The sequence below is a fragment of the Drosophila melanogaster genome, chromosome 3R, assembly GCF_000001215.4.
Source record: "Drosophila melanogaster chromosome 3R".
Classification (NCBI taxonomy): Eukaryota; Metazoa; Arthropoda; class Insecta; order Diptera; family Drosophilidae; genus Drosophila; species Drosophila melanogaster.
The window spans coordinates 27,251,031-27,265,453 of NT_033777.3; the positions used below are offsets into that span (position 1 = coordinate 27,251,031).

General features: G+C 50.3%; 4 protein-coding genes and 1 non-coding gene across 12 annotated transcripts; 2 read left to right on the forward strand and 3 right to left on the reverse strand.

Annotated features, from left to right (window-relative positions):
- Window positions 1–81: 81 nt before the first annotated feature.
- TfIIA-L (Transcription factor IIA L) lies at window positions 82–5,433 on the forward strand. Of its 3 annotated transcripts, NM_057647.4 has the most exons (7): window positions 2,400–2,595; window positions 3,498–3,698; window positions 3,986–3,994; window positions 4,060–4,365; window positions 4,426–4,633; window positions 4,696–4,940; window positions 5,004–5,433. In NM_057647.4, the coding sequence occupies exons 1-7, from the start codon at window positions 2,572–2,574 to the stop codon at window positions 5,109–5,111; spliced, it is 1,101 nt and encodes a 366-aa protein (NP_476995.1). In that variant the 5' UTR covers window positions 2,400–2,571; the 3' UTR covers window positions 5,112–5,433. The 3 variants fall into 3 exon arrangements, with proteins under 3 accessions (NP_733208.1, NP_476995.1, NP_476996.1); NM_170329.2 differs by lacking the exons at window positions 2,400–2,595; window positions 3,986–3,994 and adding an exon at window positions 82–131; NM_057648.4 differs by lacking the exon at window positions 3,986–3,994.
- pll (pelle) lies at window positions 101–2,152 on the reverse strand. Of its 2 annotated transcripts, none has more exons than NM_057623.4 (3): window positions 1,608–2,152; window positions 884–1,549; window positions 101–820 (listed from the first exon to the last, which is right to left on the reverse strand). In NM_057623.4, the coding sequence occupies exons 1-3, from the start codon at window positions 1,925–1,927 to the stop codon at window positions 301–303; spliced, it is 1,506 nt and encodes a 501-aa protein (NP_476971.1). In that variant the 5' UTR covers window positions 1,928–2,152; the 3' UTR covers window positions 101–300. The 2 variants fall into 2 exon arrangements, with proteins under 2 accessions (NP_476971.1, NP_001263008.1); NM_001276079.1 differs by having other exon boundaries at window positions 180–820.
- A 131-nt stretch (window positions 5,434–5,564) lies between the features above and the next one.
- woc (without children) lies at window positions 5,565–13,025 on the reverse strand. 5 transcript variants are annotated; one of them, NM_001276081.1, is made up of 12 exons: window positions 12,747–13,025; window positions 11,525–12,421; window positions 11,197–11,457; window positions 11,086–11,130; window positions 9,061–10,910; window positions 7,692–8,767; window positions 7,243–7,628; window positions 7,053–7,178; window positions 6,867–6,988; window positions 6,679–6,808; window positions 6,514–6,613; window positions 5,565–6,450 (listed from the first exon to the last, which is right to left on the reverse strand). In NM_001276081.1, exons 2-12 carry the CDS (start codon window positions 12,360–12,362, stop codon window positions 6,276–6,278), a joined length of 5,109 nt encoding a protein of 1,702 aa, NP_001263010.1. In that variant the 5' UTR covers window positions 12,363–12,421; window positions 12,747–13,025; the 3' UTR covers window positions 5,565–6,275. The 5 variants fall into 5 exon arrangements, with proteins under 5 accessions (NP_001263010.1, NP_001097946.1, NP_001263009.1 ...); NM_001104476.2 differs by having other exon boundaries at window positions 9,061–10,913; NM_001276080.1 differs by lacking the exon at window positions 11,086–11,130 and having other exon boundaries at window positions 12,705–13,025.
- On the forward strand, window positions 9,020–10,918 carry asRNA:CR44049 (antisense RNA:CR44049). The gene is made up of 2 exons (NR_074063.1): window positions 9,020–9,385; window positions 9,437–10,918.
- Window positions 13,026–13,343: 318 nt separating the features above from the next.
- CG14262 (uncharacterized protein) lies at window positions 13,344–14,400 on the reverse strand. Its single transcript, NM_143293.3, has 2 exons — window positions 13,699–14,400; window positions 13,344–13,645 (listed from the first exon to the last, which is right to left on the reverse strand). The coding sequence occupies exons 1-2, from the start codon at window positions 14,374–14,376 to the stop codon at window positions 13,385–13,387; spliced, it is 939 nt and encodes a 312-aa protein (NP_651550.1). The 5' UTR covers window positions 14,377–14,400; the 3' UTR covers window positions 13,344–13,384.
- Window positions 14,401–14,423: the final 23 nt, after the last annotated feature.

The window sequence follows — 14,423 nt, forward strand, 5'->3', positions numbered from 1 at the left end:
CCACTGGCCACGTCGCTTGAGTCGTTTGAGTTTTAAATCATCGATTTGGGGCATATCATAAATTTAGTTTCTCCGAACATCAAACATACCACTAACAACTAAGTGTACAAAAATATTTAATAAACAATAGGGTAAGCATTTACAATTTAAGCATAACAATAAGTCTTTAGGGAAATTTTCGTTGGAATGTTAAAGTTAAAAATATATATTGCGATTGATCACAAAATGTGGAAATGGTTTACAAATGGTCCTTCGAGCTTTTCAAGTTCGTCAATAAAATGGTAACATAATAAGGCCCATCTAGTCGGTAACAAACGGTTCGAAACGCTTGAGCACCGCGTTCATGGATGGGCGATCCTGCGGATCCAGGGCAGTACAGTGCAAGCCCGCCTCGATGGCGCACATGCACATGTCCAGCTCCTTGCCCATCGGTGCTGCTAAGTGCTTCTCTAGCAGCTCCATCCGGTTTTGCCGCCACTGCTGCTTAACGTAGTCCAGCAAATTCTTCTTCGTCTCGTTTTCCGGCACGCGATCCGTCACCTGACGACCCGTGAACACCTCCAACAGCACAATGCCGAAGCTGTAGACGTCCACGCCCGTGCTGAGTTGTCTGAAGTTGCGGAACTCCGGTGGCAGGTAGATCTTAGTGCCGAAAACTTTATTCACTTCCACCACAGCGTCCAAGGACTTGGGACCCTCGCGCACCAGACCGAAGTCTCCGATTTTTGGCTGCAGACATTGGTCCAGCAGGATGTTGGCCGGCTTAATATCTCCATGAATCAGCGGTGTGCCTCGCGCCGTGTGCAGAAAGTAGATGCCTCTTTTGGAAACGAAATGAAAAGTTAAAGAAGATTGATAGCACTAAAGAAACGATAAATCCCACCTAGCCGTGCCGAGGCTGATGCTAAACCGCTGCTGCCAGGTGAGTGCTGGTAGTGGGTTTTGTGCCTTATGCGCTCGTAAACGAGCCTCCAGGGAGCCGCCCTTCATCAGCTGGTAGACGAGGCACGGCTTACCACCTTTGATGCTGTATCCGTAGAGGGCCAGGATATTGTCGTGCCGGATGCTGTTTAAATACTTGAGTTCGTTGTAGCTCTGCTGCAGCTCCACCATTTTCTGGTCGATGTTGGGACTGCGGTAGTTCATCACCTTGATGGCCACGTCCAGTTGCTTCCATTTGCCGCGGTACACGTCTCCGAATCCGCCCTGTCCCAGTCGATTATCCGGACTCCAGCCGTCCGTGGCGTTTTCTAGCTCCGCATAATCGATCTCCAGCAAGGATTCGGCTGCCCGCTGTACGGTGCTAATGTGTATATTGCCCAGGGACTCCAGGCTGGGTATCTCCTCCGTTGCCGTTGTGCTGGTGCGATTGTTGTTTGAGTTGCTGACGCCCGAGGAGGAGGGAAACGGCGGGCCGTTGTTTACTTTGGCACTGGAATCGGGAGCAGCGCGCAGCTCGCTGATGGTGGGCACGCTCCTCGGTATGTACTTGTGCAGATCCTCGCTAACGTAATCTTTGATCAGACGCATGGCGTTATGAAGCTTCAATCTAAAGTAAGAGGAGTCATTTCTGGGATCTCGGCGGTTATTATCTCAAACTGACTCACTTTTTGAACAAAGCAAACAATGTTTGCACCGTGTGATTGTACTGACCGCCCCAAATGTTGAGGAACTCATTGGAGGCTGAGCGGCCACGCTGCTTCTGGCTGCTTATCTGCTCCACCTGGTCGGGATAGAGTTTTACGGCCGTGGCCAGCTGTTGCCATACGTCTAGGGCATCCAAGTGGGCACATAGCTGGGCTCGCACGGGCAACGGCAGCAGTCGGATGGCCATTGTGTTGTCCAAGTGGGAACGCGACCTGGTCCTGTTGCCATTCGCTTGGTTTTGGGCCTGCGCCTCGGCTTCGGCGGTCTGGACGCCACTCATCTTTCACTTATGGGCGGGCGGTTCAACCGGTTGCGACTGATTCATGCGGCTCCGGATGCAAGAGTGCCCGTTGGATGAGGGGTTGGCGGCGCTGGTAACCTGTTGCAGCGAAACGAAAATCGCTTTTGGGTAAATTCCCAACGCGATTCGATGAAAACCTGTGGATGACTTGTTAACAGCGGCGCAACAAGTGATAAAGCAGCTTAACAGAGCGAAGCAGTCTGGCAACGCTGCCAATGTCTAGCAAATAATACACTCGAAAAAGTGGTAGATGCTTAGGAGCCACTGTTTAAAATTCAGAAGTAAAAAGAAAGCAGAGTAATTATTAAAAAGGTATTTGCTGTATGAAAATATTAAATAGATTTTAAATAACCTCCACATATTTTATGTAATTTGCACAGTATTTTGTATACTAAAATATCTTAAAAAATACCAAAGGCAATTAGTGTATGACCAAATGAGCCTTGCAGTTTGGCGGACATGCGTCGTTTTCAAGTGCCCCGCAGGTGGCCACACTGCTGACACCGTCACGAACGCATCGCTATCGCTAATTCTTCGCTTCGCCCATTTATAATTCAGCAAATACGTCAATTAGCCCCACCAGCGAACGGAAAAGCCTCAAGCTGGCGGAGAAAAAGGTCCAAATGGCGCTATGCCAGACATCGGTGGTGAGTGTGCGGCTGGATCCCCGAGATCCGGTAATTGTGTCAGCGGCGGTGGCTCCATTGCATTCGACATATGGAAGGCATCCTACCAAGGAGTTTCTCCATTTCCTCCAGCTTCACCTCCTTCCGCCGCCCACGCGGGAAAGTGAAAGCTTTCCCAGTGGTCATGGTAGTTACTACAAAACGATAGTTACAACTGCTGAAATCCGAGATACCAAAACTGCAAACCTCTCGGGTGTGGATGTGTGTGCATGCGAGTGCGTGTCTGTCTGGATGTCGCTGTGTTAGTGCGTTCGTTGCCTTGCAGTTTTGTATGTTTCTTGCCCTCTGGATTTTCCGATTTTCGGCTTTTCCGCGTAGTACTTCAAACTCCCATGGGGGGTTATATTTAGCAGTAATACACGCTGCGTAGCTTGTGCTATTATCTACAAGTCGGGGCCTCCTTCCTTATCGTCCGCTGATAACGCAAAACAAACTATTAATAAAACAAGCAACTGGCATACCGGTGTATATATATGTACAATGTACATATATATATATACCAGCATATGCATGGTATCTATGTACATATGTGCACTGCGACATTCTTCGCAAACAAATAATTTACATACTTTATTTGCGTTTTGCATATTCACATTACAGCTGCGTCTGAATTTTAATGGGAGCTCAAAAAGGCTCACCACATACTGTGCGCCACATTTTCAACTTCTATAGCGTCTTGCCCTTTACTTGCTTCGTGGATTTTTTGCGCAATCCCTATTGTTTTACCCCCAACTGTTTAGGCCCTAATAGCGTGAAGTTGAGCCGCGATAATATAATGAGTGTTTAAGTCAACACAAGCCCAGATTTGTCGTGCATTTCAAATTTAATTATACACAATTAACCGCATCCCCTCTCGCCCGCAGCTGAAGGTGTACCATGCCGTGATCGAGGACGTCATCACAAATGTGCGGGACGCGTTCCTGGACGAGGGCGTCGACGAACAGGTGCTGCAGGAGATGAAGCAGGTCTGGCGCAACAAGTTGCTTGCTAGCAAGGCCGTCGAGCTGAGCCCGGACTCCGGCGATGGCTCCCATCCGCCACCCATCGTGGCCAACAATCCAAAGGTAAGCGAAACGGAGCCCTTGGGTGGATATTCTCATCGCGAATCCTTGTGTCTGTCTAACTTAACGTAGAAGTCCATACAAATTGTGATATCTTCATCCCAAAAAAAATTTCCAACTAAGATATCTTGCTTTATCTTTCTTATGCTCCACCACTTGAACCACTACAATGCAACGCGCCTCACCAACAACATCGACTAATGCGCTGCTCTTTGCACATCATCAAAATCCATTCAAAAACCCATTCATTTCCATGCGCCCTTACATCCAACCGCACGTTTCGAATGCAGAGCCACAAGGTAAAGCCATCTGTCTGCGGGAGAATTTCCAAAATCAAGTTCACTAATCCTCTATTCATTTTCAGGCAGCGAATGCCAAGGCCAAGAAGGCCGCCGCCGCAACCGCGGTCACATCACACCAACATATCGGCGGCAACAGCTCCATGTCCTCGCTGGTGGGGCTTAAGTCGTCCGCTGGAATGGCCGCCGGCAGCGGCATAAGGAACGGGCTGGTGCCCATCAAGCAGGAAGTCAACTCACAGAATCCACCGCCACTGCATCCTACCTCGGCTGCAAGCATGATGCAGAAACAGCAGCAGGCGGCGAGCAGTGGACAGGGTTCCATTCCAATTGTGGCCACGCTGGACCCCAATCGCATTATGCCTGTTAACGTGAGTTAAATGTAGATTTCTACATGCGGATGGAGTTTAAATTGCTAATTGACTTCACAGATCACGCTGCCATCGCCAGCCGGCTCTGCCAGTTCGGAATCTCGAGTGCTCACCATACAAGTGCCTGCCTCCGCGCTGCAGGAGAATCAGTTGACCCAAATTCTGACGGCCCACCTGATTTCATCCATCATGTCCTTGCCCACCACGTTGGCCTCGTCTGTGCTTCAGCAGCACGTAAACGCAGCGCTAAGCAGCGCCAATCACCAGAGTAAGCAGACTCAAATCCTTTCCAGCCGCCCCCTACTTATAACAACTATTCTGTGATATTAGAAACTCTTGCCGCCGCCAAGCAATTGGACGGTGCCCTGGACTCCTCCGATGAGGATGAAAGCGAGGAGAGCGACGACAACATCGACAACGATGACGACGATGACCTAGACAAGGACGATGACGAGGATGCGGAGCACGAGGATGCTGCCGAGGAGGAGCCGCTCAACAGCGAAGACGATGTCACCGACGAAGACTCTGCCGAAATGTTTGACACAGATAACGTGATTGTTTGTCAGTACGATAAGGTGAGTTCGCAGATTCGTTTTAATGAGTTGTAGTTTATATGTATTTTGAACCCTTCTCCGCAGATCACCAGGTCGCGAAACAAATGGAAATTCTATCTCAAAGATGGCATCATGAACATGCGGGGCAAGGACTACGTGTTCCAGAAATCGAATGGCGACGCCGAGTGGTAATGGATGGCAGTTGAGCGAACAGCGGCGGCAGTGTGAATATATATATTAACAAAAGACATCAAACAAAAAGCCTCATCGAATGCGCCTTCAGCCCTGGACGACAATGGCTAACCAGACCGGACTCTGCATCACTGGGCAACATGACCAAGCAACACCGTCTGCACAGAAAGCAACGTACTCGGGCCGACACTGTATCTTATTTTAGTTCCATCTGTTTTGTATTACGATAGCTTAAGGGTGTGTTGCAACCAACCATCTCGATTAAATGTATTAGAGTGCCGCATAACTTTTGTGTCAATAAACAAAAACATTTGTGAAAGTTACAAGCTTGCGAATTTCAATTGGGTCTTGCATATTTTTCTTGTATTTCTTGTATACTACAGATATAATGCGAAGAGCTTAAACTAAATGGGGAAATATTCAAGTTTCGGGCAAATAAAAACCATATGGATTCATTGAAAGTATGTATGTATTTATATATAGACATGTACATGCACTTCGATCTTGCAGTTAAAGTGTACAGCATTTTACAATTCAACACTTACAACAACAGCGCGGCTAATTGTTAAGGTTCGCATCCTATGTACAGCCCACATTGTACACGGGAATCTGGTCATCCATCGTCAATCTATGTACATACATACATGCACTTATCCGCATCCGCATCCGCTTATCCGGTCGGGCACCACATCGCACTTGGCTTATGTCTTATCGCCTAAACAATCTAAGTAATGACTAAAGATGCCTGGTTGTCTGGCTTACGATCTTACCATCCTAAAACTAATGAAAATGTCTCGCGTGTCTACATGAGTGTGCGTTTGTATGTGAGTGGGTGTTAAGTTTAGTTGTGTATATTGCTGCTTGGATTTTTTTGATTCCTAGATTAAGTTTAGTCAATCGAAAGTGAGATGTGCTTGGTTGGCGTTCACATTTTATACAAGGTCACCTCCATCAGCGTTATCGCAACTAGAGACAATCGAAATATGCGTACAAATAAGTTTAAAACAATTTATAATATAGCACAACTCTCGCTCCTTGGTTAGTCCAATTTGGTTTTGCCCGCAAACAAACATGTGCTAAGCACCAAGCCGAAGAATCGTCCTCCGGGTGTCATTGCAGGACAAGCCGTGCACGTACACAATGATATAACTGCCTAACTAAACATTAAGTCGTTAGTAGCGCTATGTTGATTTCCTTGACCATTTTGACGCGGTGCAGCATCCGCTGCAGTGCGTCCTGCCCCAGAGCCTGCGTCGAGTACCAAACCGGCGAGTCGGGCACACACGAGCGCTCCGGCTGCAGATAAAAGACATCATTGCGGGTCTTCACGCTCTCCGGGCTGTTAAACAAACGTACCATGATTAACAATCGATTCTTGTAATTATTAAGCATACTAACTAACCATTTGGAGAGATAAAATTCGTAAAGGCGGACGGGACAGCGCAGCGGATTCTCTTCATTCTCCTGCTGCTCGTAGACTTTCTTCTTCCGCGGATTGGCATCTGTTTGAAAAAAAGTTAAGTAAGAGCTCAGTTTCTGTGCATACGAAGCTTAGTTAAGAGCTTACCCAGACCCGCCTGCGGTGGATAGAATCGTAAGAGCACGTTTCGTGAGCCAGGAACTTTGGAATTCTGTGATGAGCGCTTCCAGTGCTTCATTATGTGCGAGAAGGATAACTGCATGTGCTCCTCCACGGTCTGAAAAACCAAACGCAATTTAGCCCAGGTCAACAAATGCGGCATCGTTTACTCCTACCGTCAGATTAAAGTGCTTGGTGTTAAAGAACATTAGCGTGCTCAGCAGAACATGCGGCGAATGGGCGCCAAGTTGCTTGCACTCCCACAAGTGCTCCTCCTCCACGCGAGTGACAATGTATTCTGTTTAGGTGTATAAAGATGTGGTTACGCTGGAACTGACTCATTTCAAGTTGATTCAACTTACGCGAATCGTTGTAAAGCACGGAGAACTTGCGCGCCACCTCGTCAAGGCACTCGGTAAACCGCTCGTAGTACGGATCATAGAATATGTTGTCTATGCGTCCATTCACATACAGATATTGCTGAATGCCTGAAGGAAGAGATTCCAATAAAATCAAATGGTACATGTGTAAACCTGGGGAGTAACTACATACCCAACACAAGGTAGTAGATGGTGTCCGGCGCGTATTCCGTCCCGTTGGGCTTGCGCACTTCCTTGACGAAGAGGCAAAGCGAGTAGTTCAACTCGTCGGCGGTCATTTGAAGCAGCTCCGTCTTGAAGGGCCGCCGGCGCATCGAGCTCTTCTCGATGTCCGCGTTCTTCGTCATCACCCACTGCTTCCATGCGTTCACCCCGAAGGTGTACTTCAGGAACATTTGGGCGTCGGGCTTCTCCTGCGGCTGCTGTGCCTGCTGCGACTGCTGCTGCAGGGCCGAGTGATCCATCTCGCCGCCGCGCTGCCTTTTCACCGGCGAGCGGCTGTTGCGGTTGGGTGGGTCCATGACGACGCCTACGCCGCGCTTGCGTCCACGTGCGGTTCTGAAAGTCATCACATTTAAGTACTTGAGTATTGATCTCTGATTGCCATCTCTCTTAACTCACCGCTGCGTGGCATCAAGCATGTGATGCTGCTGATCTAGATGATGTACTCCCATTTGACCCATTCCGTCGTGACCCATCGGCGACTGGCTGCTGATCGTATTCGCCGTCATCGACGTTTCCAGATCCACCGTCGAGGTCTGGTGATGATTGTCGTAGTCGCCTGTGGCCATCTTGAGGGCTATCTGCAGCATATCGTCGCCGTAGGGATTATGTCCGGCTCCGCTAACGTCCACCACTTGCTGTTGTTGCTGCTGTTGGGCGACGGACTCGAGGCTGTTCTGGTACTGCAGAGCTACCAGGCCCGGATCCGGCTTGATCTCGTTGTCCGAATCGGAGTCCGATTCGTGCTTCTCCTCTGCCACCATCTCGGCCATCATAAGCAACTCCGCCTCCAGTGGATCCTCTGGCATCTTGTCCTGTATCTTCTTGATCTCCTTAAGTATGCCTTGCGCGGTGTTGCGCGTGGTGGGTATGAAAATAGGCACCGGGATTGGCAGCGGAATGGGCACTGGTACGGGGAACGGAGCCGAGTACATGTACATGGGTTGCGGCACGAAGATGGGCACCGGAACCGGGATGAGCACCTTGTTGGAGTAGTCTTTCTCCGTCTGGGTGGCGCAATCCCGCACATCCGGACTACACTGCTCGCCCTGGGTCACCGTTAAGGGCTTACAGCTTATGTTCACGTTTCGCACAGCCTTGGGATATGGTGGCACTGTGATGATCTTGGTCTCCGTTACCGTAGCCGGCCCGAAATCCATAGTCGTGGTAGTATTTCGCCTGACCGGAATGCCCATGTGGGAGCTGCCACCTGACATCGTGGGCGATGGTGAACGCGCCGAGTAGTCTACAGCGTGCTTGCGTGGCCTTCCTCGCTGTGCTGGCGGATGGACACCCGGCATGGACAGCGGCGGTGATGAGGTTCCCGATTCCCGTGGACGTCCACGCTTGCGACGAACCGTCAGATTGCCGATCCGGGCTTCGGTTTCGCCGCTGGCGAGCGATTGCACCGTGGATATAACCGGTAGCATGGTGCCGGAGCCGGATTTCTTGCCTCCAACGCCACCTTTTCCAGTCTGCAATTATCGGGGACATTAATTATATGCAACTTAGGTATGATACTTAATTAATTTACGTTAATTCCCATTTTGGTGGACATTGAATGAAATTAGGATTGCAATTGAAACTTGAATTGAAAGCCAAATTGAAGTAAATGTATTAATAATTAAGCGAGCAGGTAAAAAAAATTGCAAATACTTCGTTTACGTTCAATATTTTAACACTTATTGCATGGCTATCATTCGATTGTAAAAACTTAAAAAAAACCCAGTGTGTACCCTTTTAGTTTATTATTTAGTTTTTGACTCACGTGGGAGAGCTTCAGTTTGACACGTTTGGGCAGGCCCGTGGGAAATGGTGCCGCATTCTTGTTGCCTCGATTGGATTGCTGCTGGGACTTGGAGCTGCCGGCGCTACTGGGCGGTAGGTCGCTGTCCAGCGTGAGGGGAGCGCGGGCGAACTGATTCTGGAACTGCATCACACACTGGTAGGTGCAAAAGTTGCGCATGGAAGCATCCGACATGGTCAAATGATACTGTGGCGTATTGAAGTTGGAACAATTGTCGCATTTGGTAACCGCCCTGGCGGAGATGTTGCAGCTAACGCCGTGCATGGTCAGGCAGTTGATGGAGCAGGTGAGCGTCTCCTGATCGTGCGGCCCACCAATCTGATAGATCATGTCAAAGTTGTACTTCTTCACCTTGCACCACTGGCAGGAGACGATGTGCCTGTTGACGATGATGTACACATTTATGCAGACCCGCGAGCAGAAGACCTTCGGTGACTGCTGTTCGTTGTAGATGGTGTAGGACTCGGCGCTCCGCCGCTCAAAGTATTTGGAGCACATGGCACACGGATCAGCGTTCACGTTGCTCACAAACTTAAAGGCGGAGAAGCAGGGATTCGAGCAGAAGTAGTGCTCTCTGTCCTCCAGCAGCATCTCCACCCTCACTGGCTTCTGGTTGTTGCACACACCGCAGACATCGGTGCGTAGTTTTCGTCGGGGATTGCACATGCTTTCGTAGCGACGGAGGCAGGATTGCGAACAGAAGTCCTTGAACTGATCCTTGTCACCCACCGGGGCAAGGAAGCCCTCCTGCCCGCCGCTGATGTCCTTCTGGCAGCAGGAGCACGTCTTCAGACCCTTCTTAAAGGTGTTAAGGCAGCCGGCGCAGCAGAACTGCCGCACATCGAAACCGAATCGCACGCAGTACTTGCCAAGCGCTATGGAGCTCACCTCCTGCTTGCAGGTCTCGCAGGTGGAGCCAATGGTGCGCTGATAGCTGCCCAGGCACACCTCATTGCAGAAGTCCATGGTCTCCCACATGAGCTGCTTCTCGTCCGTATTGATATCCGCCTCGCAGTCGGCGCAGCGCCTTCGGAAGCTTTCGATCCTGTCCAGGCGCGCCGTCTCTGCCTCCTCCACCGTCCTGGCCACCACGCTGCCGTCGGTCCGTTTGGTGGGCGAATTTTGCGGTGGCTGCAGCGTTGTGGCGCCAATGTTGCGCACTCGAATCGAGTGCCGCTTCAGCTTGAATTTATCTGGCTCCTCAGCGTTGAGCAGATTGAAGCAATCGTCATTGCAAATGTAGAAGCAGTCCTGGTCCTGTTTAATGAAATATTTGCACCGCGTCTTATCCTTGCACTGCAGGCAATCTTGCGTGTTGGCTGGAGTAGCTTCCTCCTCGGCATCTCCGCCCTCGCCATCGGCGCTAGCCTCCGCTTCGGCGGCGCCTTCTTCTCGAACCACTTCCTCGACCAGGAACTTCTTGCGGCGTACAAAGTACTTGCCGGGTTGATCTTCTAGCAGGGCGTCGACACAGGCGGTATCGCAGATGTACTCGAACCCACTGGGAGCAGCAGGCTTTTGCCGAGCCTCCTCCTCCTCCCCCTCCTCAGCGTTCTCCTCTGCCTTATCGTTTTCCTTCTCCTTATCCATTTCTTCTGACTCCTCTGGACTCCTGTACCGAAACCCACAATTCTTTTCATCGCCACACTGTTTGCACTTCTGAACGCTGCCAACGATCCAACTAATGATGATTTTCGGCGTGGAACCAGGTTCACCCGCTCCGGCACTGGAGGATTCCTCGGCTGTGGGCTCGTCGGGATCGGGAACATCGCCACCGGCCTCCTCTTCGTTAGCTGCTGCAGCTACTCCATCTGCTGGCAAAAAAAGGGGATTTACGTTATATACATTTTAATAAGCAATCGTTCTGTATGCTAGGAGCCAATTTTGTAATAACAAACTAAATTTAAAGCAAGAATTAAATGAATAGAATGCAGTCGAATGAAGCAGTTAGTGAGTTTTGCCCAGGAATTAACCCAATCTGCTCACCTTCTGCAATGCCTGTTGCCGCCGACTTAGCTCCAGCTTGAGCATCTGCAGGCAAAATGGATAGAGTAGATGTGGGATAGGGCATTTCAAGTCTTAGTGTGGAGCACTTACCAGTTGGCGTGGTTGGAGATACGTCGGTGGCGTCAACGGCAGCTGCACTGTCGTCTTCTGGATCGGCGGCGGCATCTGCCGGGGACTTTCTATCGTTATCGGGTGTCTTGGCTTGCCGCTCCTCGGCTTCCTCCTCTTCGGCGGCCTTCTCGGCATTCTCGCGGGCCAGTTCCTTCTCAGCTTCAGTCACTTCCGTTTCTTGATCATCGGGAATAAGGCAAACATCTGATTCCTCTGGCTCCAAAACATTTTCCACTGTGTCTATAATGTAAATAGTTCATTCATTTAGTCTTTTATAAACATGCATCAAAGAAGTACTAAGACTTACCATCGCCATGTTCGGCCTCACCAGTTTCCTCGGCATTTTCATCCACCTGCTCCGATTCCGCATCTCCTTCTGCATCCGGATCATCTTCATCGGCGGCCGCATCTTTCTCCCGTTCATCAGGATCTTGGCCATTTTCCTGCTCCTCTAAGCTTGTGTCCACCTCATCTCGGCCCTCCGGTGGCTCTGCATCCTCCGCCTGGTGTGAATCTGCGCCCACGGACTGCATATCTACATCATCTGTCGCCTCTCGATCCAGAGCTGCGTCGTCTTCTGCTTCCTGCTCAGCTTCACCTTCTGCATCCACCTCGCCTTCATCCACATCCATTGCTTCGGGTGAAGCGGGACCGCCGTCCACAGCATCTGCTTCGGCGGCCGCTGCCTCCACCTCTTCCGCAGTGGCCTGGAGGGCATCAGTCTCCTCCTCCGCCTCCTCGGGCTCTTCCTGTGGATCTACCCTCACGGCTTCTGTTTGTGGCTGCTCATCCTCACCGCCTTGCGGCTCCTCGTTGGGCGTTGGCTCCTCGGCGGGCTCCTCCGCATCCACGGGATCAGCTGGTGTACTAGCCGCCTTATCCCGCGACTGGTTATCATCGGCGTCTAATGATCCCTCGGAGATCTGTTCGAAGTCGTCATCCGCCTCCTTGGAAGGAGGCGGTTTGCTTTCCTGCGCAGCTGCATCCTCCGCTGGCGGCGAGGCGGGCGTATCCAGAGTTTCACTGGCCGCCGGAGCAGTCTGTTGTCGATCCTGATCCTGTTGTTCCTCCGACCTGGGGGTGGCCGACTCCGGTCGCGCATTGGAATCGGCGCCGAACGAGTCCAAACTGGATATCTCCTCCATTTCGCTGCTTGATTTTTTAACCGACTTTCGCTGTACGTTTGTTTATATAGACATGAAAACTGCAACAAAAGGAAAACAAACAACAAATGGTTAGGGCTCGTCTATCGATAACATTCGCGGCGCGGCGGACTATCGGCTGGCCAGGGCCCCACACCATTGCCGCCTAAAATGTGTACACACACACGCACAGGCACACCGACGCACACACACACACACTGAGCCCACGGTACAGTGCACGAAAAAACAAAACATGCGCCTCCAGAGAACAAAAAAAGTGGGGAAAAAAGGAGGAGTGTGTCTGTATGCGCCGCTCTGCCAGGCAATTAATATTACTGCACTTGCATTATCTTTTTTGGCCGCGTTGCATGGGCGGCTTTTCCGTACTTTTTTTGCTGCCTTGCCGTACGGTACTTCGATAATCCGCAATCCGAGCGCCGACTTTTTTTTTCGGACAGCACGAGTTTGTTGTGGTGAGCGCGTCTCCACAGGCGAATTAACTGCCTTTCACCGCTGCGCGTGCGGGCACATCATTAACGGTCGGTTCACGGTACGCGCAAAACTTTTCATCAATTACCAAACACCTTTTTGCACTGTGCAATTTCTCGCTTTCTGGCCACTGTGTGAATTTTCGGCTTTATGCGAGTAAAATGGCGCACTAGTGTACCAAATGCGGCCCTCGCATAACGCGTTCGCTTCTTGGCTGGTATCTGCCGGAAAATACCGAAAATGGCGCATAAGAAAATACCGGCGTGAGTGGTGCAACCGGTTGGCAGCACTGCTCGTTTATCTTTTTGAAAAATGCTTCTAAAGTTTGGATCGCTTTTGATCAATAGGAAATTATTGAAAACTACAACTTAAATATAGACTGTCTTTCATCTAAGCTTCCCCTTAGATGAGCTTCCAGTTTGCCATATGCAAAAGATACCCAATACAATGCTAATGAGAACTGATATTTTATTGGCTTATTTTTTTTAAATTTTTGGGTTTTATGCGCGAAGCTTTTGGGAATTCCAAGTAGTTTTCTAGTTTTGATTGATGAATCCCTCGGCGTCCAGAAGAACATTGGGGAAATACTTGATAATTTTGGTGAAGTGCGGGAATTTTTGCGTGTTGGCGAATGTAATCTCATTGATCTCCTGATACTGCTTTAAAATCGTGATGAGTTCATCGGGAGGCACTGCATCCGCCACCAGCCAGTGCTGGATGGCGTAGTTTAGAGCATAGACCGGGAGTTTCATTAAACTGGGTTCGTGGATCAATGATGCGCCTTCCTCTATGATTTTCTAAAGGATAACTAACTAAATTAAGGCTCCATTTTATATTCCAATCTACTAACCTCGATGCAAACGCGCTCCACATCGATGATGTTATGCCGGAATGCTAGGTCGAAGGCAGGAAAGATGCCATCCAGAGGCAATTCCTGCTCCTTTAGTTTCTCAGCAAAGGAGCGAAGGAGCTCCGGCATGTTGTACGCGCAGGACAGGATGAACATATCCCCCACCAGCTTCAGCTGGACCAGCGGCGAGGTCACCTCGAAGGTGTATATGAACTCCAGGAAGATCTCCACGCTCTCGGGCGAAACCCCATTGATCTGGAGTACGCCGTTCCAGTCCTTGTTCTGGTACACGTCCTGCTCCAGTTTGTCGGAGGCAGTGGCCAGGAAGATCCGATGGCAGCCAAATTTCTTGTAGCACACACTGACCGCCGGCTCATCGGATTGGGGGCAGTTGCTCAGGACGTGCACCTGGCAATCGGCATCGGCTCCACTGCGAAAGTATTCCAGTCTGCGGTTTCTACTCGTAGCGCGTTTGGACCCATCACTCGGAGAACCCAATGGTAAATTCTCCTCAACATCCGATGCAGCTGTGGTTCTGGGCACAACGAGTTCCGGCCTCAAGTTCTGGATCCCTCCCTGGTCGTTCGCCTCACCCTCCTCCTCCTCCTCCAGGTCGGACCACCGATTGTTGCTTCCCAGGTGGGCTTTGCCGGCGGCCTCCTTCTCAGAGTCTGACATTCCTGCCAGGGAAACCCTAATTTCGAATTCCAAATTTTGTGCTATGT

What these genes read in the sequence shown, in the direction of transcription:
- pll (NM_057623.4), bottom strand. Translation starts at nt 1,927, where the DNA reads ATGAGTGGCGTCCAGACCGCCGAAGCCGAGGCGCAGGCCCAAAACCAA. An exon ending in TTGTTTGCTTTGTTCAAAAA is followed by an intron (nt 1,550 to 1,607) that starts GTGAGTCAGTTT and finishes CTCTTACTTTAG; the next exon opens with ATTGAAGCTTCATAACGCCA. An exon ending in ATCAGCCTCGGCACGGCTAG is followed by an intron (nt 821 to 883) that starts GTGGGATTTATC and finishes CGTTTCCAAAAG; the next exon opens with AGGCATCTACTTTCTGCACA.
- TfIIA-L (NM_057647.4), top strand. Translation starts at nt 2,572, where the DNA reads ATGGCGCTATGCCAGACATCGGTG. An exon ending in CGCTATGCCAGACATCGGTG is followed by an intron (nt 2,596 to 3,497) that starts GTGAGTGTGCGG and finishes TCTCGCCCGCAG; the next exon opens with CTGAAGGTGTACCATGCCGT. An exon ending in TTGTTTGTCAGTACGATAAG is followed by an intron (nt 4,941 to 5,003) that starts GTGAGTTCGCAG and finishes CCTTCTCCGCAG; the next exon opens with ATCACCAGGTCGCGAAACAA.
- woc (NM_001104476.2), bottom strand. Translation starts at nt 12,362, where the DNA reads ATGGAGGAGATATCCAGTTTGGACTCGTTCGGCGCCGATTCCAATGCG. An exon ending in TCAAACTGAAGCTCTCCCAC is followed by an intron (nt 8,768 to 9,060) that starts GTGAGTCAAAAA and finishes CGATAATTGCAG; the next exon opens with ACTGGAAAAGGTGGCGTTGG. An exon ending in ATGCTTGATGCCACGCAGCG is followed by an intron (nt 7,629 to 7,691) that starts GTGAGTTAAGAG and finishes GATGACTTTCAG; the next exon opens with AACCGCACGTGGACGCAAGC.
- CG14262 (NM_143293.3), bottom strand. Translation starts at nt 14,376, where the DNA reads ATGTCAGACTCTGAGAAGGAGGCCGCCGGCAAAGCCCACCTGGGAAGC. An exon ending in TGGAGCGCGTTTGCATCGAG is followed by an intron (nt 13,646 to 13,698) that starts GTTAGTAGATTG and finishes GTTATCCTTTAG; the next exon opens with AAAATCATAGAGGAAGGCGC.